This window comes from Monodelphis domestica, chromosome 1 (genome assembly GCF_027887165.1).
Source record: "Monodelphis domestica isolate mMonDom1 chromosome 1, mMonDom1.pri, whole genome shotgun sequence".
Taxonomy (NCBI): Eukaryota; Metazoa; Chordata; class Mammalia; order Didelphimorphia; family Didelphidae; genus Monodelphis; species Monodelphis domestica.
The window spans coordinates 655,312,525-655,337,034 of record NC_077227.1 but is presented as its reverse complement, the minus strand read 5'-3'; the positions used below and the strand labels follow the sequence as shown (position 1 = coordinate 655,337,034).

General features: G+C 34.5%; 1 protein-coding gene across 44 annotated transcripts in view; it reads right to left on the bottom strand.

Annotated features, from left to right (window-relative positions):
- NRXN1 (neurexin 1) overlaps positions 1 to 24,510 on the bottom strand; it is a 1,454,617-nt gene that overhangs the window by 794,298 nt on the left and 635,809 nt on the right. For all 44 annotated transcript variants that reach the window (XM_003339683.3, XM_056823682.1, XM_056823689.1 and 41 more), the window contains one exon: positions 5,501 to 5,623. In XM_003339683.3, the coding sequence (XP_003339731.1) occupies positions 5,501 to 5,623 (123 nt within the window). The remainder of the gene's footprint in view (positions 1 to 5,500; positions 5,624 to 24,510) is intronic.

Below are 24,510 nucleotides of genomic sequence, written 5' to 3'. Positions count from 1 at the left end.
ATTCACATGACTCTACCTCTTACACCCTGTGTTCCAGCCAGAATGGACAACTTGTTGCTTGTCATGTACAAGAATCTGTCTCTTGTTTCTGTGCCATCACATCGACTGTCCTCGTGCCTAGAATGTACTCTCCATTTACCTTTGTTCTTGAGGTTTCAAGCTCCCTTTAATGCTCAGATGTTATGAGAACCTTTTGCTGTCCTCCTTCCACATTTCAGTGCTCCCTCATTCACATTCTTTGTTCTCAGACACTGTCTAGTCTTTTATTTGTTCATCTTGGATGTAGTAAGTGCTTAATAAATGTCTGTTCCTTTTCCCTTCCCTTTATGCATAGAAAATATTTAATGCATTTAATTTATTCATGGATTCACCTTGTCACTCACTTAGCTGTGCACTTTTTCTCTGTCAGCTCCTTGAGGTCAGGGACCATTTTATTTTTTCCGTTGTATTTTCTGTTCCTGACACATAATAGGGACTTCATAAGTTATGTGTTTTAGCAAGAAATATCAGATTCGCCGCATCCCTAAAGCTTCATTCTTAGTATTATATGATCCTACCCTGCTGTTCAGCTATAATGGTCAGTTGTAAATCTTATTCATTTTTAGTAACATTGAAGAATTCTTCATCTCACATTGAACTTACTAAGTCTGAAAGATAGTTGAGGGGCTTCTCCTTCTGGCAACTTTGCATATAGTGTTGGAAATCATAACTAAAGGTTTCCCAAGTCAAAATGTTTGTGTAGGACAGTTTAGTGAACTACTCATAGAAGAGGAATTTGATTAGTTATGGAGAAAGTAGGGAAAGAATGAGAAGACTGGATGGAGATGATGGAGAGAGAAGAATGGCTAGGAAAACAGCCTAAAATAGTTTTAAAAGAACAAAATCTAAAAGGCTTTGTTGACTAAAGATTCAGCCACTCTATGATATATAGTTGAAATGAACTCTGAAATTTTATCTAAAGGTATTGATCCTTGTAATGTAAAAAAATGAGTGAAGTTAACCTTTGAATTCTTATCAGACACTCCAGAGAAGATTGTAAGGGCATGTTCTGATGGAAAGGAGGGAGCAGACAAATAGTAATTGACATCTGATATTAGGATGTGGGAAGAAGGGAGGAAATGCCCGAACATTGAGGCTATGAATGGCTAAAGGCTGCCTAGTGTGATGGAAAGAACACTGGATTTGGAAGCCGAAAAGCTGAGGTTTAAATTCTATCTCTCTGCTACTTTTTAATTGTATGACCTTAAGTATTTCACTTAATTCCTAGGCCTCAGTTCCTTCATCTCTAAAGTGAAGGGATTGGACTGGATGATCTCCATAGTCATTCCAGTTCTAAATACTCTGACACAAATTTTACTTGGCAGAACCCAATCTTTCATTTTTTGAAAGTTCTCACAATTGTTCTCTTCCTTTATTAAGTATACACACACACATATGTGTGTGTATACACACTCATGAGAGAATTAAATTTCATTTTTTGTTTTATGTGTTTAGGATCATAGGATTTACAGCTAGAAAAGATTTTAGCAGATGTCTCTCATTTAATAGAAGACCAAACAGGCTGGATAGGAGGGATGTTTTTTTTTTTTTTTCCAGGTGGCTAATAGTAAAGCTATGGTTTGAACTCAGATTCTTTGATTCCAAATCTGGGCTCTTTCTAGCATAATTATTGCCTTCTGTTTCCTTATGCCAGGATAGAGTTAGTAGAACATAGATTCGAAAATCAATGCTTTCTGTTAGCTCCAATTTGCTCACAGGTGGTAACTGACAAATTCTGGCATAGGTTAAAAGAAAAGCTAAAGAATCCAGAAGATCCAGGAACTATATAAAAAAGCACTGAAAGGTTTACTGTATACCAGATAGTGTACTCAGATACACACACACATACTAATATGTATATCTGCATGTATGTATATAGAGGTGTACTGTGTATGTACATATATGTCTATATAAATGCATGTTTATGCATGTATGGACACATAGAAGTGATACATATGCATGCATATAAATCTATCTTCATATCTATATCTGCCCATGTGTGCATGTGTGTGTGTGTGTGTAGCTCATCCTTTTGTCCCTCTTTCCAGTTCTTGCTCTGGACACAATTGTCTTATCAGTTCTGCCAGTGTTTCTGGAAACTATATCAATTCACTATCCCAGTGATTCTCCACATGAAAAATCTCTTCCATGGGCATTATTCTCTTTTTTGTATATGTATGTGACATACACATAGACCTGCATACATAATGTAGCTATAAACATACATGTACACACATGCTTACATGTCTCTTTATATGTATATACATGTATACATGTATCTATATTTACATATACACATCTATGTATATTTATGTATATGTAGTTATGTATACACAATACATAAATAGGGGAGTAATGATCAGGAAAGAGATTTTCCATCTGGGAAGTCAAAGGATGGTGAATTGACCCAAAGGCTAGTCAATTGACATTTTTTTTAGAAACAATGGCCATATTGATAGGACAGTTGTGCCTGAAGGAAGAAGTGGGAATGGTAAGAAGGTAAATAATAAGTTGGTCCAAGTAGATGAGGCATATATTCCTGACTAGGGCTAGCTATGTTGAGGCTAGATGGGTTTGTTCCCACTCATTCCTTGTTTGACTTACTCCAAGATGACTAAGCACCAGAGAGATACTACTTTCCTCTTGCTTTTTGCCTATACTCCTTTCCACAGAGTAAGTTATTCTGGCCCTGCATGGCCAGGTAGTGGACCACCTTTACACCACCAGTTCCCTCCACTCTTGTTACTTGACAACTCTCATATCTTTGATATGATAGAATCAACCATTTTTTTCCTGGTATCAGACAACCACACAGTTTTGCCATCTGTCTTGTCTCAACTGCTTTAGTACCCCTGGAAGTATTATCTGATATGATGATGTAAGGTAAGAAGCCCTGAGCCTTGCTATTAAGACTGTTGCTGAAACCTTAGCATTTTTACATCTCTCTATATACTCTGAAGCTGAGCATTCTTTTGTTCTTATTTTCCTCGTTTAAAGTATGAGCACTTTGAGGGTTAGTACTCTTTCAATTTTTCTAGTACTGCTTAATGAATGCTTTCTCCCTCCCTCCTCCTCTTTCTTCTCCTCTGTTTCTGTCTCTTTCTTCTCTCTCTCTCTCTCTCTCTCTCTCTCTCTCTCTCTCTCTCTCTCTCTCTCTCTCTCTGTCTCTCTCTCTCTCTCTCTCTGTCTCTTTCTTCTCTCTCTCTCTCTCTCTCTCTCTGTCTCTTTCTTCTCTCTCTCTCTCTCTCTCTCTGTCTCTTTCTTCTCTCTCTCTCTGTCTCTGTCTGTCTGTCTGTCTCTGTCACTGTCTCTGTCTCTGTCTCTCTGTCTCTCTCTGTCTCTCTCTGTCTCTGTCTCTGTCTCTCTCTCTGTCTGTCTGTCTGTCTCTCTCTCTCTCTTTCTCTCTCTCTCTTTCTTTGTCTGGGCTAAATATATCCTATATTGCTGAAAATCCTTATATATGTGCACTGTGGACTTTGGCTCTTCTCAAACATATGTTTGGTACCAGTGTTCTCTTCATTACTTCTAGAGTATGATTTATATTTTCCCATCCCAATGCCTTTGTACATTTCCATTCTGTCACCCAGAATACCTTTCTCATTCCCTTCTTATTTCCTAAAAACTATCCATTTTTCAAGGCCTTCCACCATTCTGGTTATAGGTATTCAACAACTGAGAAGCTTTAATCATTAATTAATGATTAAAGTAGGAATTCTAAAACCTGGCTTTTATACTTCTTTCTGCCGTTTACCTGCCAGGTCAGCTCAGAAAATAATTCCATCTCTTTTAGGCAAAGTTGGGTTATCCAAAACTGAGTTATTAACATTTGTTTTTTGCTTGATTCAGTCATTTCAGTCATGTCCCGTTCTTTGTGATCCCCTTTGGAATTTTCTTGGCAAAGATATTGAAGTGCTTTGCCACTTTTTCTCCAGCTTATTTTACAGATGAGACAAACAAGGCTAGGTAATTTGTCCAGATTCTGAACCCAAATTTGAACTCATGAAGATGTCTTCCCAACTACATCTACCATACTTTATCCACTGTACCACCCCTCTGCCTCCATTTGATTTACCTAACTCAAATTGTTGCTATGAGGGGGAAAAAAGATTATATATGTGATATTGCTATAAAAATTATTGAATCCTCATGAGTCACACGTCATAATTAGACTCATTGACTAGCATGATTAAGTTGACTTATTGACCTGACATGATCCTACCCAGTGGAATTTTGACATATCTATGGGTCTGACTATTCTTCAGTTCATCTCTAGTAATATATGAAGTCAATTCACTCCTTTAGGGCACTAAGACCATTTATTATATTGTACTAACTCAGTAACAGTGTGCCACTCTTCACCAGTAGGTCAGGTGTTTAGAATATTTTTTTTCCAGTAGCAGGGATGAAATCACAATATTTTTTCTTGTTCCTAGTGGCTTTCAGGGGATTAGGATTCCAAGGAACTGAAAGATGTATATTTACTAACCTTCAGTGGTAACTAGCTTATGGTGCTGACCTTAGACCATAGATTTAAGTTGGAAGGTAGTTTACAAATAATCTAGGTCAGGGGAAGCAGTGGATTGAGAGCCAGGCCTAGAGATGGGAAGTTCTAGGTTCAAATTTGGCCTCAGACACTTCCCAGCTGTGTGACCCTGGGCAAGTCACTTAACTCCCATTGCCTAGCCCTTACCACTCTTCTGCCTTGGAACCAATACACAGTATTGATTCCAAGATGGAAGGTAAGGGTTTAAAAATAAATAAATAAATAAAGTTATCTAGATCAACCCCCTCACTTCACATATGAGGCAATGGACAACCTGAGAAGTTAAGAGACTTGCCCAATGTCACATGGATAGAAGATGACAAAGACAAGATTTGGGTTATGGGATCTGATTTTTAGATCTTTACATTTTCCAAAACTATCCATAACAGTACCAGCTAAAACCAATCATTTTTAGAGTTATGTATTAAAGACACCTTTTTGGGTAAATACCATGAAAGTGTTTATGCATCTTTGGTATACTTTTTATTCATTTGAGAGAATAAATTAAAGAATATATGATATAATAAAAAATTTAAATAAAGAGAATGTAACTCTCCTATCCAACTCCTCAAACATACATATTATTACCATTAAAGTATTATAAAATACCTTCCAAAGTGGGATTGGCCTGTAAAAATTAATCAGTATTCATATACATAAAATGCAATTTTATTTTATGTTGACTTGTTAAGGCAAAATGTCTATGACATACATATAAAATTGTGAAAATTCATGACCTAAGATTCCTTCCAATAAAGTGCTTCTATTTATAGAAGGTCAAGAAATGAATCATGGGTAGTTTCTTCCAGTCTTGAATCCTTTTGCATTCCGGGCAGCTGTCAGCCACAAATCATGGTCACAAAGCACAAGGCCAAGGATGCCCCAGGAGGTTGGCAGGAGCAGAATGATACAACTTACCTGTCATAGCTTGCTGGTCATCCACCATTAACTTTAAACTTTTTCCTCGTCGAACCACACGCACTGTGTGCCACTCATTATCATTGAGGTTATAGCCCGCAAATAGGGTCTCGGGACCTTTGCCTGTAGGATATGCCAAACAGTCATTATGGAAACTCTGAATCAGTCAACAAATGAACCTCACAGAAAGAGAGAGGTGGAGAGAGATAGATAAAGAGAGACAGAGGAAGAGAGAGAAAGAGAGACACTCGCTGGACCATTGTTAAAGCAAGTTTAGAACCATAGCAAGCAAGAAAAATGAGTTAACTTACATTTCAACATATAGGTATAAGCATTTAAGAAGTACCTTTAGCATTAGGCATTGATCTAAAAAAAGGTAAGAAACCAAATTGTCATAAATAGGCACAAATCAATATGTTGTTTAATCGGATTCTGAAGATTTCCATGTTTACATGTAAATTTTAATGAAAAATATGGTTAGTAGTACATATATTTCTTTCAAAGTTTCACCTCTAATTTTAATCAGGGAACTAGAAAGACACTGGATTGCTCAGACTATAAGCTATCCAGTAGATATTTTAAAATTCTTCAATTGATAATTGCTTCTTATTACCTGTACCACTATATTATTTAATGGATACTCACTTATTTTTCTCCTAATGTTTCTCAATTTCAGTCTTTTGTTTGCCTCTCATTATACTGGATGTTTTGTCCCCAAAACTAAACCAAGTCAAGCTGAAATGAATATTCTTTGTTTGTTTTCAATCAGCATACTCTCTTTGTGTAAGGGGGCTAGGGAAGAGCTAAGATAGTCAGGAGCTTTGTGTCCAATGAGGAGGAGAGGAAAGAAAAAATTGTTGAATTTATAAAAGAAATGGAGGATGTGAATAGTTTGGAATTTCAATACTAAAGAGTTTATAAGTCGTAAGAAGTTGTCTGAGGCACATAGAACTTAAGTGCCTCATAAAGGGCCATGTAATTAATTTAAGTTTAAGAGGTAGCATCTGAACTTCTGACTTCTGCCTCTGAAGCTAGCACCCTATTTCCTATTCCATTCTGTCTCTACTGTGTGAAATAGTATCTAATAAATATTAAATATTAACCTTATCTTTCCAACTCAAGAGGTAAGTTTGCAATTATATTTATAACCTACTATAAAATGACCAGACTTTTCGGTCTATTAATCAGGAAGTAAGATATCTAAGACTTTTGGACTACATGGTAGGTTATTTGAAGAGGTAAATACTTGTGATTAGCAGGGAAAGATGGATTGCCTCTTCAAAATTTTCTAACTCTCTTTCATTAGATTGTATGTTCTCTGAGGGCAGGGACAATCTTTTTCCTCTTTTTTTTTTAATCTCCAGGGTTTAGCACTTTTTCTGGCCTGTAGTAGTCACTAAATAAATGCCTGTTGGTTGATCAGTTACTTGACTCTTTCACTTGACATTTGTCATCTGAAATTTCAGAGATTTCCCTAACATAGTCCTCACTTCCAGGCCCATGCCAGATATATGAAGTGAAAAAAGGGAAGGGGAAACCTTTTGCACACTTCTAAAACCTTCTAAATAAGTGTCTACGAGTACGTTTTGAGAAATGTCAAGCTAAAGGTGTTTTCTTTCTACTTTTGGAATTGTAGCCTTTTTTTAATTGAATCATGGAACCATAGCCTAATGGATAGAAAGGACCTAATAATTTTTTATATGTAAGTAAATTGAAACTAAGACAGTTAAAAGATTTATCCAAGGTCATACATGTAGCAAATATAGCAAAGTCAATATTTGGAACAGGTAAGAAATTTAAATTTAACATGCTTTCCCTCTTCTAAATGTGTGAAAGACCTTAATTCATAACCAGATCCATTTGTCTCAGTTTAGTTAAACTATCCATTGAACTAGACATCCCTAAACAGTGGATTTTTGGAATAAACTCTTCTTCCCACAGGAGGGTATTGATGAGAAAAAGAGACAGGAGAAAAAAATCTCCTTTCACGCAGAATTTGTCGTATCATTAAATTCTATTTTCCTTCCTGTCATTTCTACTAAATAAACGTACTGTTCTTTAATGTATGAAGTACATGCAGAGAATGACATTTATAATCATATATTATATTTCTATATTCTAGAAATTCAAATAATATTATTCTGGGATAAAAATCTATTTTTGGATTAAATTTACCTGTCTTTAATTATAAGCCATAGATGTCCACTCACAATTGCTGGATTTTCACCCTTCAAACTACATTTTGTTTGCCAGTTTGTATCAAGCTAATTGCCTGATAAATCAGATTTTGCCCAGCAATGTGTGTTGGCTGTAAATTTTTCTTATCACCCTGCCAAGTGAAACTGAAAAATAGGACTCCAGAATCTGCCTTAGGGAAGGCTTTTAACCCCCTCTCCACATTTCAGTCACAGGAATAAAATGATTCTGCAGCTCAAAGTCAATTAAGATGAGATAGCTGACAAACTGTCAGCTTTGATGGCATTTATCAGCCAATAATCCAAATGTGGAATTCCAGGCTCAGGTATCTTGTCAGTTCTGTCCTGTCTGAACCAGCATGGGAGAAGAGTGCTGGGATTGAGCCCAACTAGTAGTCACTGAGTCTATCCACAGGAGTAATGAAAATCACTATCACAAACCTGTGAATTCTAGAGCAAAAAGGAAAAAAGGGTCTAATGTGTATTTATTTACATAAAAACTCAAAGCCTTATACTTTATTATACTATATATGTATATATATATAGTATATGTGTGTATATACTCTATACAAGTACATTTATACTTTAAGTACCTAATATATTTTAGAAGGAACGTTATGCTATATAAAGAATACTCAAAGTTTTGGCAAATTTTGCAGGAGATTGAGACTCTAGCAGAAGGAACAGGGTGATTTGCCCAAAACAGAGAATACCAAAGGAAATTCTCATCCAAGGCAAAATCCTCTGGCTACAAATCCAGTTTTTTATTTCTATGCTGTACTTCCTCTAGTATATATCATATCTTGACAAGGTTGGCCATTTTCCGAAATTGTATAGTTTTATTGTATTTTAGATTATAAACATCTATGTTGAATATTTTTGTACATCAGCTTTTCTGTTATGTTGAAGGACCATTCTGGGCAGGAACTGCATCAATTTGATCTCAGTATCTTCATCAAGTTTTAATAAATATTAATGCAACTGAACTGAATTGGTGAAATTTACATATCTTTGCTTTAGTTATAAAGCCTGAAAATAATAAGAACAGTAATTGACATATACAGAGAGCTTCAAGGCATATCAAATATCTTATGCCACATCTCATTTGAATCAGATGGATTGGATCATAAGTATTAAATAATAAACTTTTGTTTTTGTAAAATTGATAAAATTTTAAGACTTGGTCCAGTTATTTTCAGTACAACTGACCAGAACATTGGATAATTAGCAAAGTGTCTAAAGCTTATAATTTTAGCACTAAAGGGAATGCTAGAGATAATCTAAGCTAAAATAAAATCAACCTCATTAATCTTACAATTGAGGAAACTAAGGTCTTGAAAGGGGAGATAACTTGTTCAGTTTTCAAAAATTAATAGTAATGCTTTGGTGAAAACTATAAGAATTATAGTCATAGCCTTTTAGAACTAGGAGCATATTTTTAGACTGAGCTATCCTGATCTTAGTTAAATTGTACTCATTTCCCTTCCTTAATGACTTCTTCCTTAAATTTTCACACTGAGTAGCCAGAGTCCTGGAGAGAGTACATGAAAGTGTCCCAGGGCATCAGAATCAGGAGATTCTCTGACCAGTTTTGCCACTCATGGTCTACCTGACCTTGGCCAAGGTGATTAATCTTCTTTGAATTGAATTGATCATTTTAAATACTATTAAATTTGACTAGAAGGTTGCTTTAAATCTTGATAAGTGTGTGTGTGTGTGTGTGTGTGTGTGTAGGGAAAAAGGTAGGAAGGAAAAATATAGACAGTTTGGGGAGGAGACAAATAACTATAGCAACTTTTCCAAGTAATGGAAAATTGTATCTAGTGCGATGATTTCAAGGACGAAAGAGTTCTTGGTTAGGAGGTGGGATGCAGGAAGAAGCTGGTGACAAATGTTGCCATTGTGACTGTGATGAGACATGAGATGACAAGGGAAAACGGAGCAAGAGGTGCTACTGTTTGATGCCTGAGTCATCTCTCCTAGTGAGAGCACTTCCTACTTGTCAATGACAAGAGGTTTCTGGTAGGATGGGTTGCCTCTGGTTTTAATTTTTACTCTCTCCTGCTATATTTCTCCTTAATTTGTTCCTTGCTTTATTGCAAAATTTCTTGTTCTTTAAAATATCAAAATAAAAGGAACCGGTAAATAGAGAAATTGCAGTTATGGCTTGGATTTTATAATTCATTTTTTATCTTCTCTTTTCTCCCTCTCTTAATGTATGGCATTATGCCGAGCAAGATTATTTTATTTACATTTTCCAAATAAGCTAAAGAGATTTAATTGCAAATTAAATCTAGAATTAGACTGACATATAAATAGCATTTTCAATGTTGTCTTTTATGCTTTCCAAACATTACCAGAGCTCAGTGTTTGTGTTTGCATACATCTTAAATTTCTCTTATGAATTCAGCAACCACAAATGGTGGCAGGCAGGTCAGACAGGGCTGGCGGCAAAATTCCCCATTTATCCATGTAATAAACACAGCTGGGTCACCTTCCCCATGCTGTTTAGACTTAATGGAACAACCCCCAAGGGGAGAAAGAGATTTGATTTGATTCTAGGCTCTTTTAACCTCTCTACCTGGCAAGTAAGGTGGCACTCCGAACCTGGAGTTTAGTGATGGAAAGTCCTTATTTACAAGGAAATTTCACCAATTATAAAGTAGTCAGTCACTGGAAAAGGTCCTTCCCTTTTCCTTCTCCCAATTCTTGTCCAGTTGAACCACAGCCTGAATGAAATTTAGTGTTTAAAACTATCCTAAATACCAACATCACACTACGGGTGACCTTTTGATCCTTCAGCAAAGAGAACCAAGGTCCTTAAACTGCGAATCCATTAACTTAAAAATGAAAAAAAAATTGAATATATTTCAATAAAAATAGTTTTCTGTGAAAACATGTATCTTATGAGCTTACAAATATTATATTTTAACATATCTTTTTATATTATTTAAGAGTATTATTCTGAAATGGGGTCCTTAGACTTTATTAGACTGCCTTGATGCACACAGTTTAAGGAACCATGAAATCGAGAATTATCATTTCTATAATAAATATTTGCTGTTTTTAACAAGGATTATATTTAGGTTAAACATAAAATTTGAAGATATACACTCAAATAACAAGCAACTTGTGTAAAGCCTATATACTATTATTCAGTTAGTAATGAATTATATACTTACTTTATTGTTATACTTCTATCATACCCTCTACAATCAAAAATGGTCATCTCATTGTTCCTTAAAATGCTATATTCCATCTCCTGTTTCTACATCTTTGTGAAGATGAATACCAAAGCTTAAAACTCATCTCAGCTTTATCATCCTAGAATGCTCATCATGAATTGGTTAAAACACAGGATTCTTATATGAGATCTTCCCTGATACCTTCAAGAAATGTAATCTTTCCACAAAATCCCTTGTATTTATTTTGCATATACTTATATGCATATATAATGTATATATTGTTCCTCAATATATAATACAGTATAAGCTTCTTGAGGGCAGAGAAAGTTTCTTTTTTTTTGCATGCTCAGAACCTAGTAAAATTTCTCTTAAATGATGTTCATTGATGGATTATTGCAAACTTGTGTTTAATTATTATCTCATCCAACTATCTAAGAGGTTTTGTATTTTTTATTCCTGAATCATGTCATACTGAAAATCCAGGAACACCTTTATAGTGCTTTAGGGCCTTTCACACAATAGATACTAATTTAATTTTGTTGCTTTGATTTCATGGATTTTTTGTGGAGTTGGGGTCAGGGGAAAACATTTCTGTCTTGAAAATCTAGAGAGTTATTGAAAAATATATTCCATTTCTCTTGACAATTCCTTTTATAATAGACTTCATTCAACAGCACAATAACTACAGAATCTCATTTTATAGATTTCAAATTCAACACTGCAGAAGCTGGATAACTAAAGAAAGTATTTTACGTTTTTTTAAGGTATCTCTCACAATTTCCTTAATATTAATGTATTCAATACCTATGGAGAAAACCTATAAAAATAAGTATTCTTTACAATATCTAATAACTCAGGGTTTTAATTTTAACTTTTTTTTGTTTTTAGTTTGGCTATATATCTGTCATTTTATTGGTGTGGAAAATTCTCTCCACAGAATCAGATGACAATTCTGTAATTAAGTTGTAGAGTTCCCTCGAGCATACAAAGGTTAAGGGACTTGCCTTATTTATGGAGCTAGTATGTGTCAGACATATGACTTGATCTTTCTGACTGAAACAGTTTGCTCTCTACTATGACACACTACCTCACCTAATATATACCCTTGCTCAGTAGATTTTAATTTGATTGAATTGAATGAATTTATGGAAATAACCCATGGAGATTTAATTTTGATTTTCTCTCTGTCAGCTCTAATTCTATTTTTTCCTCAAAAAGGTTTTCTCTTATGAATGTGGCTTTGCATACGTGTGTCTATTTGTGTGTATATGCATGGGTATATGTATGCTCAAATTGTGAAACAGAATCATTAATTCATATGTGCCAAGTTAGAATTCAGAATTATACAAGTCACTTTCAATTAAATACTTTGTAGGTAAACCTTCTAAAATAAGAGAGAAATATTTTATTATATATTATCTTGAAACCCACTTTTGCCTGAATGACTTTGATATTGATTGTGCCCATTTATGCCATATCAAGATAAATATCTCAGCAATAAATATTTGTCAACATGAAGAAAAATCACTTTTAAAGATGATACTGTATTCTTTCTAAATATCATACTTATGCCCAAGTATAAATGAATACAAATTTAAAAATATTGCTAAGAAAAAGTTTTAAAATATACTTCTTTGTCAGTCTATTTTTAATTAATTTAAAATGAGTGGATTTTAAAAGGCCTAATTTTAATGAAAGGAAACATTTGGACTGTGATTTTATTTTACTAACTCTACACTCTCATTTAGCACAACGTACAATTTTAATAACAGTTTTGTTAAAAGTATGTAAAATCTCATACAAAATTTTATTTTAAGTATTTTACTAACTTTATACTCATTTAACACAAAATAATATCAGGTATGAAATAATATATTAAACATTTAATGTTCTCTTTACTTTTTAAGCTGAAAAAATACTAGTTATAATACAGATGGAAAAAGAGAGAGAGCTATAGAGGTACCAGTGAAAATAAATGCTTAGGTTGTTTCTGCTTAACTCCAAAATATCTTGGTGAAAGAGAAAATCCATCTAGCTGGTTATGTGCATATTCTTGAAGACTATTTGCTTTGGTGTTGTGTGAACAGAGCAGATAGACTGATATTTAATAATGTAAAGATCAAACCTATTTATATACTGAAATTATTAATTTTTCTTTCAGTTGGTTGTATGGATTTTAGGATTATTGGAGGAATGCCATTTGGATAGCTCAGTGTTTAAAAGCCTTTAACTATTTATATATGTAATATGTACATAACTGTAATTTTATCATCGTTTCCTAAATATTTGGAAGCCAAATTTAAAAAATCATTAATTAGTTCATACCTTCTATCTTAATGTAGACATAAAGATACATTAAAAAAAGAAAATAATGGAAATATATCCTACTTTCTACTAAATAGAGGACTCAATTGGGTAAGTTGATCTCTTGCTTCCTTTCCTGATCTTTATTGTAAGTTCTTATTTCATTGTCTTACTCTCAGTATAAACTTTATTTGGTGCTCAAATCCTAAACTGAGTACCTGAGACAAACAAAGCCTGCTGGAATGCACTGGATCATATTGATGAATATCATGCTCTGGACTAATTGGATGGCATCGGTCAGGTTAATTTCTAAATGCCTTAATTAGGTGAATATTGAAGATTTTCAAAGAACATAATTCTTCATCAAAGATCTTATGGTAGACTATACATGTGTATTTTAAAAGGGTGAGTCTAAAGGACACTGACTCGAGTATCTGATTTAAAACATGCAAATTAGTATTAATCAACTAAACTTTGTAAAAATATCATTCACATTCTTATAAATTTGAAACTCTTCCCTAATTTGTTTCTTAAAAATAGCATCACCTACCTAAGAACCTCTGTCTCTAAAATTATCATGCAATCATTATTATCTTATTTATTGTATACTATCTACATTTAACAATTGGCTTGGAACTTCTTCTGCTTAGTAAATATTGTTTCTTCATTTGAAAAACTCCTCTGCTACTCTTTTGCTTAAAATTGTCTTTGACTCAAGGTCCTCTGACACCAATGACTCAATTTACTCCCTAGGAAGCATTTGGAAACAGGTGGTCACCCAGCTGTAGCAGTGACTATGCAACAATTAAACCATGTGCCAAACCAGTTTGATTTGTGGAGGACACAGAATTTGGAGTGTCCTCGATGTTGATTTAACTAACAGGTGAAAAGGAAAAGTAATACCTGACTGCCTGTCTCCCATCAATCCTCCTACACAGAAATTATGTCAGGTCTCATTCAGACCTTTAGGTTTTTGGTCCATTTATTAGAACAGCATCTGCCTGAAGGCCACAACAGTTTTTCAGAAGTAGCTGGACACTCAAGGTCACTCATATTTGGAACATTTCCCAAAATCTTGGGATAATGTTCATATGGTCCTTTCTGAGACCACTGGAAAATCTGCCTTACATTTCAATGTGTAAACAAACATTTTCTACAGAATTTATCTTTTGGTTCTTGTTGATTCTAAGATCAATAACTTCATATGTCAAGTCTATTGTATTTGTGGATTATATGTTGTATTTAATATATCTATATGTGTACAGAAGGAAAAAGATCTAGATTTAATCTAAGCAGTAAAGATAGTGAAAGCAATGGATAACCAATCGGTGCTCAATACTCGATGGTGTTATCCACTTAGTGCCAAGAGATGAAGAGGAAAGCTCAAGTCCAAGCACAATGGGAAGGTCTTCTTTGGAGGATTTAATGGAAAAGATGGACAAGAATTCCTTAGGAAGGACAATTATAGATAGATTGTGATTTGCATTGCTGGATGAAGTAACCATACAGATAAGAACACTGATCCATCAAAGTGTCAGTAAGTGCCAGATTTAATACAAATAAGCATATGGCCATTTATTATATTACAAATATGGGGATTCATGTAGTAAATGGTCATTTTTACAGAAGGTTATATTGCATTGGAAACCAAAATTGCCTGGCATGGTTTCAGAATGACTCTGATGGATCTGGTTTCTTTTGCCTCTGGAGGAAAATGGTACTCTAGGTTTCTATTCATGTCTTTTAGGAGTATTAAACATATAAAACATTGACTATCCCTAAATGTATGCCTGTTTTGATTGAAAAATTAATTTAGTTGGTTAATCTGAGATAAAAAAATCAATATTTAATTAGACTCAGGACTGAACTGACATTTGTACATATAGGCATACATACATGTGCATACATATGAGTAGTTCAACTATATGGGCATAGATTTATGTAAGCATATATACATATAAATATAAATATATGCATAAATATTATATACTTCTACCTAATTCCAAAGCAGATTAAAGATGGCCAGTGGTTGTATATAATCACCACTTAATGAAGGTACAGAGAGCAAAATTTTAGTCAAAGAGTCTGAATTGTGCCTATATATATATATATATATATATATATATATATAATCCAGAATATATTACCATTTGCAGTATGCTTCCAAGTTTCACTTTTTTTTCTCTGTATAGGACAAAATCAACCAATTTCATACTATTTTAGGTGATACTACTTTATTTTTCCAAATTAATAACTGCTTTCTAAGACTCTTCTGTTTAAATTGAATGGCTATTAAATTCAATGACTTAAATGACTAAATTTCTTCTTCACTATCTCTGTCTCTTATTTACATTTCTTTACTACCTCTTTTATACCCAGAAGAAATCTGGAATTTACATAATTTCTAAATTTTAAAAAATCTTTACTTTCTTAGAATAAAATCTAAGACAATTGGTCAAGAATTAGGCAGATTAGGTTAAGTGATTTGCCCAAGGTCACACAGTTAGGAAGTGTCTGAGGCCATATTTGAACCCAGGTCCTTCTGACTTCAAGTCTGGTGCTCTCTCTGTTATGACATCATGCTGCCTCAATTTTTTACATTTCTTGACTATATGATATTATTTTGTTTTATAATTCCACTGACTACTTATATCCTTAATTATCAATTTTGAATTCATCTACTCAAATGAAGAAAATATTTAAGTATCTAAAGTAATATTGTTAATTGTTTAAAATGTAAGTACCCTTTTCATTTTTGAATCTCTAAGGATATCTTGACTGTTCTAGCAATGGGCTAAAGAAATACAAGTTAGTGCCAAACAATTCATTTCAATAGTACTTTGAGAGACAGTGTGGCAAGATGTATAGAGAGCCAGACTTGGAGTCAGCAAAATCTGGGTCCAAATAAATCAGCTAACTTAGCAGTGCCCCAGACAACATTCTCTGAATATAAGAAATTAGGTGACAGTCTTTTCAGGCAGAATTTCCCAAATGAAATTAGAAAGTGATTCAAAAAATGCACTGTTCATACTTGCAAATCTGTTGTGAATGTGGACTGAATCACATTGGGAAAAACTCAGGGTGCCATAAAAAGGGTTTTTTTTTCCCTAATGAATGATCAAAAAGTAGAAATATGAAAAACAATCCAATATTAATCGGGGTGGGAGAGATGTGAGAAAGAAAAGAACTCTCACACCATGAGCTACACTTGATATTACTTAATTTCCATTTCAGATGGCAAAGGCCATGACTTTGTCACCTTTCTTCTATATCAGTATTGGACTGAGGTCAACAAGGGTGGTGTTGAAATAAATGGGAGAGCAGTACATTTTCAATGAAAATCTCCCTTTCACACTCCGTTCATCTCTTCTGCCAAGTCCTTGTTGCCTTCTTTATATTTAATGTTATGTAAATGAACTAGAGATACCATATAAGTTAACCAGCTAATTGTTGAGCCACATTTTTACCATCCTCTGCAATTTTTAGTTTTAGTCAAATCCATTACCTCTGGCTGAATCTGAAGGGAGTAGAACTTGAACTAGTGTGTATGTGGAAGTATAGAATATTTTTCAAATGTAATTTTTAACCTTTTCAAATATTCTAGACTATTAGAGGTATTCTAGGTCTTTTGGAGGAAACTAGTTTCAGTTTACAGATAAGAATGAGTTCTAATTAATAGAACAATTGTATAAATCTACCTTGGGAGTATATTTGAAAAGTTCCTTCTCTTAAGTAATTTAAATATCCCCCCTGTAACTTTGTTTACACATTTAATTTACTTAGTCATTGCTTGCTTATCATAAATGGTTATATAATTCAGTTCAGGACTGTCTAGAGGATCAAAACTCTAAGTTAGTTAAGACTGAATTAATGAGATATCATTTTAATGGGAAAAATGTCTAAAATTCTAGTAATAAGCTAAACAAATGGATGTGTTTAGGTGTATGATAGACAGAGAACTCAATGTACTTTTCTGTCACCTGTCAAGGCTCATCAAGACCATGAACCAGTAAAATGCTAATCCTATTATTTCTCTAAAACATTCACTGCACAATTGCTCCCCATCTTAATTTTGAGAGCATTAACATTTTAGAATGATGCAAATATCTTCAACTGCTGAGTTAGGGCTTCAGAATACATTGAAAGTTTTCAATAAACTCAGGGGTAATAATATTATTGAGATCAATATAACCTTCCACTCCTTGCTGATATCCTCCTTAATGAAAAACTTCAAAGAATTTTTCATGGAAATAAAATCTTGATTTCACAGTCAATGATAACACATTTTAAATATTTCTGAGGACCTTGACCCTTCATCCCACCATTCATCTTCTCCTCCAACATTTTAAACAAAGAAAATAATCCTAGGATAAAACAATCTAGCTAAGTGAAAATGTTACTCAGAAAAGAGTAGATCTTCCCTTTTTGTGTGTACCTCTCCTCCTAAACTTCTTTTGAGAATATCTATAAATATTTCCTTTCCTTATACTTTACCCAACTTTCAACAATGTAAGTAAACAAGAATAGACCCTTTTAAAATGTGGCTACCTTTATTTGGAACTTTATAATAATTTAGTTATTTAAAAAAACTAGGTGAGCTAGGCTGAGTTCATTAATGCTTAGCTATGTAGAGTTCAATAACTAAATTGGAAGTATAAACCAGATTTGGAAAGAGGGGTTAACTTGCTCATTAAGATAAATTGATTTAAAACATGAGAAGTAACCACTGATAAAATAACATATGTGCATATACACAAAGATTAGCATGTAATATATTAAATTCAATTGAATGGTTGTAACTCCATTTCCACTCAAGCCAGGAAGGAGGGTGAAGTGGAAAGGGAATCACCCTACAGCCTTTCATACAAAGGTATCTCAGAGCCAATCAGGAGTCATGTGTCCTTAGATATAAGCAGCCTGTCTTTTTGGAAAACCCCCATTTTTTCTGGCGGGAGTGAGATTACATATAGCTACTAAGTGAAAGGGATTGGGGCTGGGTTTGGGGGTGACCAAGGCAAAAATTAGCCTCTGAGCTCAAAGAATTTACCTGTTAGTGTGGGAATACAGCTATCTTAAAGTAAAAATAAAATATTTTGATGGAGGAAGAAACAATGATTAATGAGGGTAGGTAAGACTGAGGACCAGGAAAAGCTTACTGTCAGAATATTTATGCAAGCTAAAGGCTGAAGCAGCTAAGTACTCTAATAGGGGAAGATGAGGAAATGCCTTCTAGGCTTTGCAAAGGCATTGAGATAGAAGAAAAAATTATTCAAGTTAGAGCTAGTACACGAGTACATGAGTAATGTTAAATAGAATGGGGAAAAAAGTAGGCTCAGATTTTTAAGGACTTTAAAGGTCAGAGTAGGTTCTATTTTCTCTTAGCAATAATAGGGAATCAGTGAAGCCATGTAGAAAAGGGGGAAGGACATGCTTTTTGGTGCTTTCGAAATATCAGTTTGGCCGTTGTTTGTGGGTTGGGTTAGAGTAGCTCTGGCTAAGTATTGGCACGTGTGCCTAGCAGGTACTGGGGAAGCTGCTCCATTCCCTCTCTTGCCCGTGGACATTTTTGTCATGGCCCACGCCTCTGTCCAGTTACCCAGAGCAAGCACTTCCTCCACTCTCTGGGGTAACGAGGGTGTGTGGGGGTCACAGGCAGCTGGAAGTTGTAGTTTGGACACATGAACTTCAAAACCTTTACCAAAGCTGGATTAGAGCATGGGTTCTTAACAGGCTCTCTAGAAAGATTTCAGGAAGATCATGAATTTTGATGATAAAAATGCATATTTATTTCCATTTAGATTCCTTTATAATTCTATATATTTTATATATGAAAAAAACATTATTTTTAGAGAAGACTTCAGCTGACTCAAAAAAGGTCCATGATATAGGAAAGATAAATAATTCCTAGATTAAAGAGAGAAGAGATGGGACATTGAAGACTAATTGGAAGGTAATTGAATAGTCTATGTGAGAGTTGATGAGGGCTTATACTAAAGTAGTAGATCAGTGGATGGGGAGGAGGGGACTCATATAACAGAAGTCATCATCATAAAATTAATAGGAATTAGAGCAGCTAAGCAGTTCAGCAGATAGAGAGCTAGGCCTGGAGATGGGTGTTCCTGTGTTCAAATCTGATCTCAGACACTTTCTAGCTATGTGATCCTCAGCAAGTCACTTTACCCTAATTGTCTAGCCCTTACTGAGCTTCTGCTTTGGAAGAGATACTTAATATCCATTGTAAGACAGAAGGTAAGGGTTAAAAAGGCAATTAATAAGGGTTGATTAGAGATATGTGAAAGGGAAAGGAGATTTAATAAGAATTTTGATGTTTGACCTCAAGACAACTGGAAATATGTGGGTACCCTCATTAGAAATAAAGAACGTTTGGAGGTTAGCAGGGAAGAAGATGAGTTTCCAAGGGACGTGTTAAATTCATGGTCTTTTAGAAAACACAAGTCTATGTATATCTGCTTAATACTTGGTATTTGGGGACTAAAATGTTGGAGGCTTGAGTAAAGAAAAGAATATTGACAATAATAGTTACAAGAAGTATGGTAGGGAATTAAATAGGGAAGAATAAAGTATTGGTTTGTAGTTGTGAAGGGCTAGATGAAAGGGGTTTTTGTCCATGTCTATGATTTGAAAGCTGTGGGTAGATATTGGTCTTGAAACTCATCAGTAAATGTCTGTGCATGACCATCATATAGAATTCCATTGGCCACCAAAACATAAAATTATTTACTCATAATTATACCACTAATAAAGGTAAGAAATAAAGCTTTTATCCAAATTTCTCTGATTCCAACTGACTATTCCTCTATCTGCCACACCAAATTAAGATTATGTAATATAAATCAGTAGGCACTCATTTGGCAGGGTTATGAGGACTTTGTTTTTTACTCTAGTTGCATTTATCTGGATGCCAATAGGTGGCAGAAAAGACAAATGGTAAGGATAGTTTGTGACTAAAGTTTGGTGAAGAGTGAAGAATAATAGGGCAATACAAGGGTGAGAAGTTCAGGGGATAGAGCATAAGGTATACTTATACTGATTTATTATTGAAGGGAGGAATGTGAAAAAAAGAGAATACACCAAGGAAGAAGTCAGCTTGAAAATAAAGAATAGGTTTTGTAAGAATTGAAATAATGTTTCTACCCAGATATGTATTTTATAAAGTCTTTTAGAAAAGGGTAGACAATTATTCCTCTAAGTAACCTGACCATGTGGTCCCTAGAATACTTCTCAACACTTAATCTTTAAGTAGGGGTGTAGACATTCCTGTTTTGTTAGACTAAGCAGTGTGGAATAAATCTAAAATTCACAGCCTGCAAGTCTCTTCCTCCCTCCCTTCACCTGCCTGCCCAGTTCCCAACTTCTTTCTTCTTCATTCTCTTCTCAGTTCCCCCTCACAAGCCCAAAGCCTTGGCTTTTATTGACATACAACACGTAGAAGGACGCAAACCTGGTGCAACTGCGTTATGTCAGGAATGTTTGATGGACAGGTCAAGCTACTCGGGAGAGAGAGGGAATGAACTTTCTTGTCACAGTTTCCTAGAGATAAGAAAGGAGGGCAGATGGAAGATTTGGGAGGTAGCATAGTTGAGGGTTATGGTGAGATCTCTGGCATGGCTAGCCTAATGAGAGACTGCGGGAGAGTAAAGAGAAATCATGGAAACTAAGGAGGTTAATTAAAGAAGGTAGGAGAACAGTGAGCAAACTATCTAGGATATTTCATTGTTTCTGTACATGTAATCATGTAAACTTGAGTAAACAAACAAAAACACTCTGAGTTTCTTTTTATCCTTTCTTTTAATGTATATACTTGTGTAACCTTAAATGTAAATAAGCAAAATATCCATAAATTTCTTTTTATAAAAAAATTCTTAAATGCCATAAACGTCACACTTTTGATGAACTAGCCTTCCCCTAATTTAGTTTCCATTACTTAAAATCTACTGGTCTTATTCATTTACCTGGAACACACCAATATCCTCCATCTAAGACAGCCTGTTGCTATTTTCTCCCTGCCCTCCACCCTCATTATATTTCTATTACATTTCTACCCTTCAGGTCAAAATTCCTTTTAAGTTTCTTTTGGGATTCCTTCTTTTTCTTATGCATTTTTGGCTTAGACTACTGGATCCATTTTTCATATTCATATTCCCTTATGAAGTCTATTTTTTTCTTTAGGTGAGAGACTATACATCATCTTGCTACAGTAGCTTTTTCAAGTCTTTGTATTCCTCCTTAAATATTCTATGGTTCTTCTTCCCCTTTCAACTGAGGGTTCTCATATTTTACTGGAAAGAAAATTGAAGCCATTTCTCAAGAGTTCTCTTTTCTTCCTTCCTCCTCCTCTCACATCTCTCAGATACTTTCTTCTACTATCTACTCACATGAAGATGTAACTATTGTCCCCTTCCCATCCCACCTTCTCCAGCAATTTACTTCCTCTGACATCACAATTTTTCATTATTCTTTAATCTTACCCAGTCTCTTGATTGTTGGCCTGCTACCTACACAAATGCCCAGTTTTTTGCCTATCTTGGAGAGGCCCTTCATTTCTACAGTTATCCAAACGTATATCCTTCCACCCCCTTCATCTATCTTCCCAAATGCCTTATCCTTTTTAATGGTTAGCCACCTCAAGAAGGCCATCTCCGACTGATGTCTCCACTTTTATGTTCACTCTCTCTTCTTAACTCTGGGTAGACTAGCTTCTGATCATATCCTCCTGAAACTGAGCTCCTCAGAGTTACCATCAACTTCTTAACTGTTAAATAAAATATCCTTTTCTTAATCCTCAACATTCTTGGTCTCTTTGCAACTCTTGACACTATCAATCACCTTCCTATCATTGATTTTCTTTTCTTTTCTTAAAGTTTTCATGAATTACTTAACTGGTTCTCCTCCTGTCATATGATTCTTCTCTGCCTCCTTTGCTGGGTCTTCATAAAGGTCATGCCTGATAACTGTGAATATCCCAAGGGATTTGTCCTTGCCCCTCTTCTCTTCCTGCTCTGTATTATGTCACTTGATGACATAATTATTTCCAGTGGTTTCAATGTTAGTCTCCATGTGGATGATTCTTATGCTTCTTTCTCCCCTGACCCCCTGTCTCTCATCTGTCAATTGTCCCATTTCCTTCTACTGCTCATTTTACAGATGAGAAAACTGAGGCAAACGAGGTTAAATAACTTGCCCAGGGTCACACAGTTAGGAAGTGTCTGAGACCAGATCTGAACCCAGTAGCTCCCACCTCTAGACCTAGGCCTCAATTCATTAAGCCACCTAACTGACCCCACAGTCTCTTCTTTATCCAAGATTGTTTTTTCTACTCATTTCTGCCTTCTGGATTCCTTGATTTGCCTCAAGTTTTAGCTAAAATCTCCTTTATTGCTAGAGCTTCCACTCAGGGATTGCCTCCAATTTATCCTGCATACATAGTGTTTGCATGTAGCATTTTGGATGTTAACTACCTTATTAGAACTTGACCTGCTCAAGGGAAGGAACTGTTTGTGCTTTTCCTTCTAGCCTCAGGACTTAGCACAATGCCTGATAAATAGCAGGTGTATAGTCAATGCTTGTTGAACTGATATGTGGAGAGAAAAAAATCATGACTCAAATAAATCTAATATTATATTGGATGTACAGAAGGCAGTTAGAGAGACTCTTCTCAGAGACTAGAACTTGAACATTAGAGTCATACTTAGAATATTTTGTTGGTTTCATGTGAACAAATATTATTTTCTCTTTCATCTTCTTAAGCAGTCTGCTGACAATGCAGCAAGATTAAAGAAATCTAATATAGTTTAAATGCTACTGGTTGACATTTCTCATCTTTTTATTATTTTCTCATCTTTATCGAGATAAGAAAAGGGGGCAATAACTGATATCCAAGTTCTCTTTTCATCTGGTAATAAAATGATAATACATAGATTTTATTATCCACTTGAACAATCCATCAAAGTACATTTTCCAATAACATCATACAGCTTTCTTCTCTACAGTCTAGCCCAAATTGAGAAGTTAAGTATTCATAGGTTAAGATTCCTTTGCTTTTCCACATTTGGAGCAGTGTAATAAATATAAGCAGTTGGAATATACTACTTTATCCTTTGTGAAATTATTCATGAACTTAATTTTATGAGAATTAGTTTTTTTGTAACAGTTTAAACATCTGCTAAACTACTGAAGTTTAGCCACTTTAAAAAATGTTGGACATTTTTTTTTTAATTTGAGTTAGATAAACTGTATTTTGGGAAACTTGAAATAGCCAAAATGTGTCTGAATGATGAAAGAAAAAAAGAGACATACTTATGGTGTGTGTATACAAATAACATACAGGGTTGTGCTGCAAACTGACTCTCGAAAGCAGATTGTTAAATTTTCAGTCTAAGTGTTTACTTCTCAGAAATTTGCAAACTCAAAATTCTGAGCTTGATTCATTTCTTTGGATTTTTGAAAATGATGAAGAAAATATTACTAAGGCAGATTTAGTTTAAAAGTGTCTTGTGCCTACATTATTTGAGAGCTATTCGTTAAACATTTAATAGCACACCCCTCTATATATGGGTATATATATATATATATATATGTATGTATTTACATTTATATTTTTAAAATTTCTCCAAAAGCCAAATGAAGTTGGTAAATGAAGAGGAATGAGAGAGTGAGAAAATAAGAAAGGTATAGAGAAAGGAAATAGAGGGAACTGGAGACATTGAATAGTTTATAATGATGGAGAAGAGGGAAACAAAAGTAGAAAAAGAAAGAAAAGAAGACTCAGGATTGGCAAAGGAAAAAGAAAGAATAAGAAAGAAGGCAGATGTCTAAGGGAAAAAAGTCTTAAGAGAGTCAGTTGAGGGGCATTGCTCAGAATTGGATGATTATATCCTAAAATATTGGTGTGAAGCTTTTATTTCAGATCTTGGCTTGGCTATATGCTATGCAACAAAGGGGAAATTAGTATTCCTTACATTAATTTAAAGTAACACTAGATATTGGTTATTTTAATTTGATAGAACCAAACTAGATATTAAATTCTAATAAATGTATAAACTTCAAGGAATTAAAATACTAAAAGTTTTAAGGGGAGAAAGAGAAGAGCTATAGATCATATTAGGGTTAAAGGAGAGGGCTGGGATTAATATTATACATGACCAAAATGAGGTATAAAGAGGAGAAAGTGTATCTCTAAGGTTATATAGGTATTGACTGTCTACTGTAATTTAAAGTCGCATCTCAAAGACCTATCACTCTTTTTGTTGTATGGCTGTACCTCCAAATTTGGAACTAATATATTTAAGTAATAATGATAAACAAT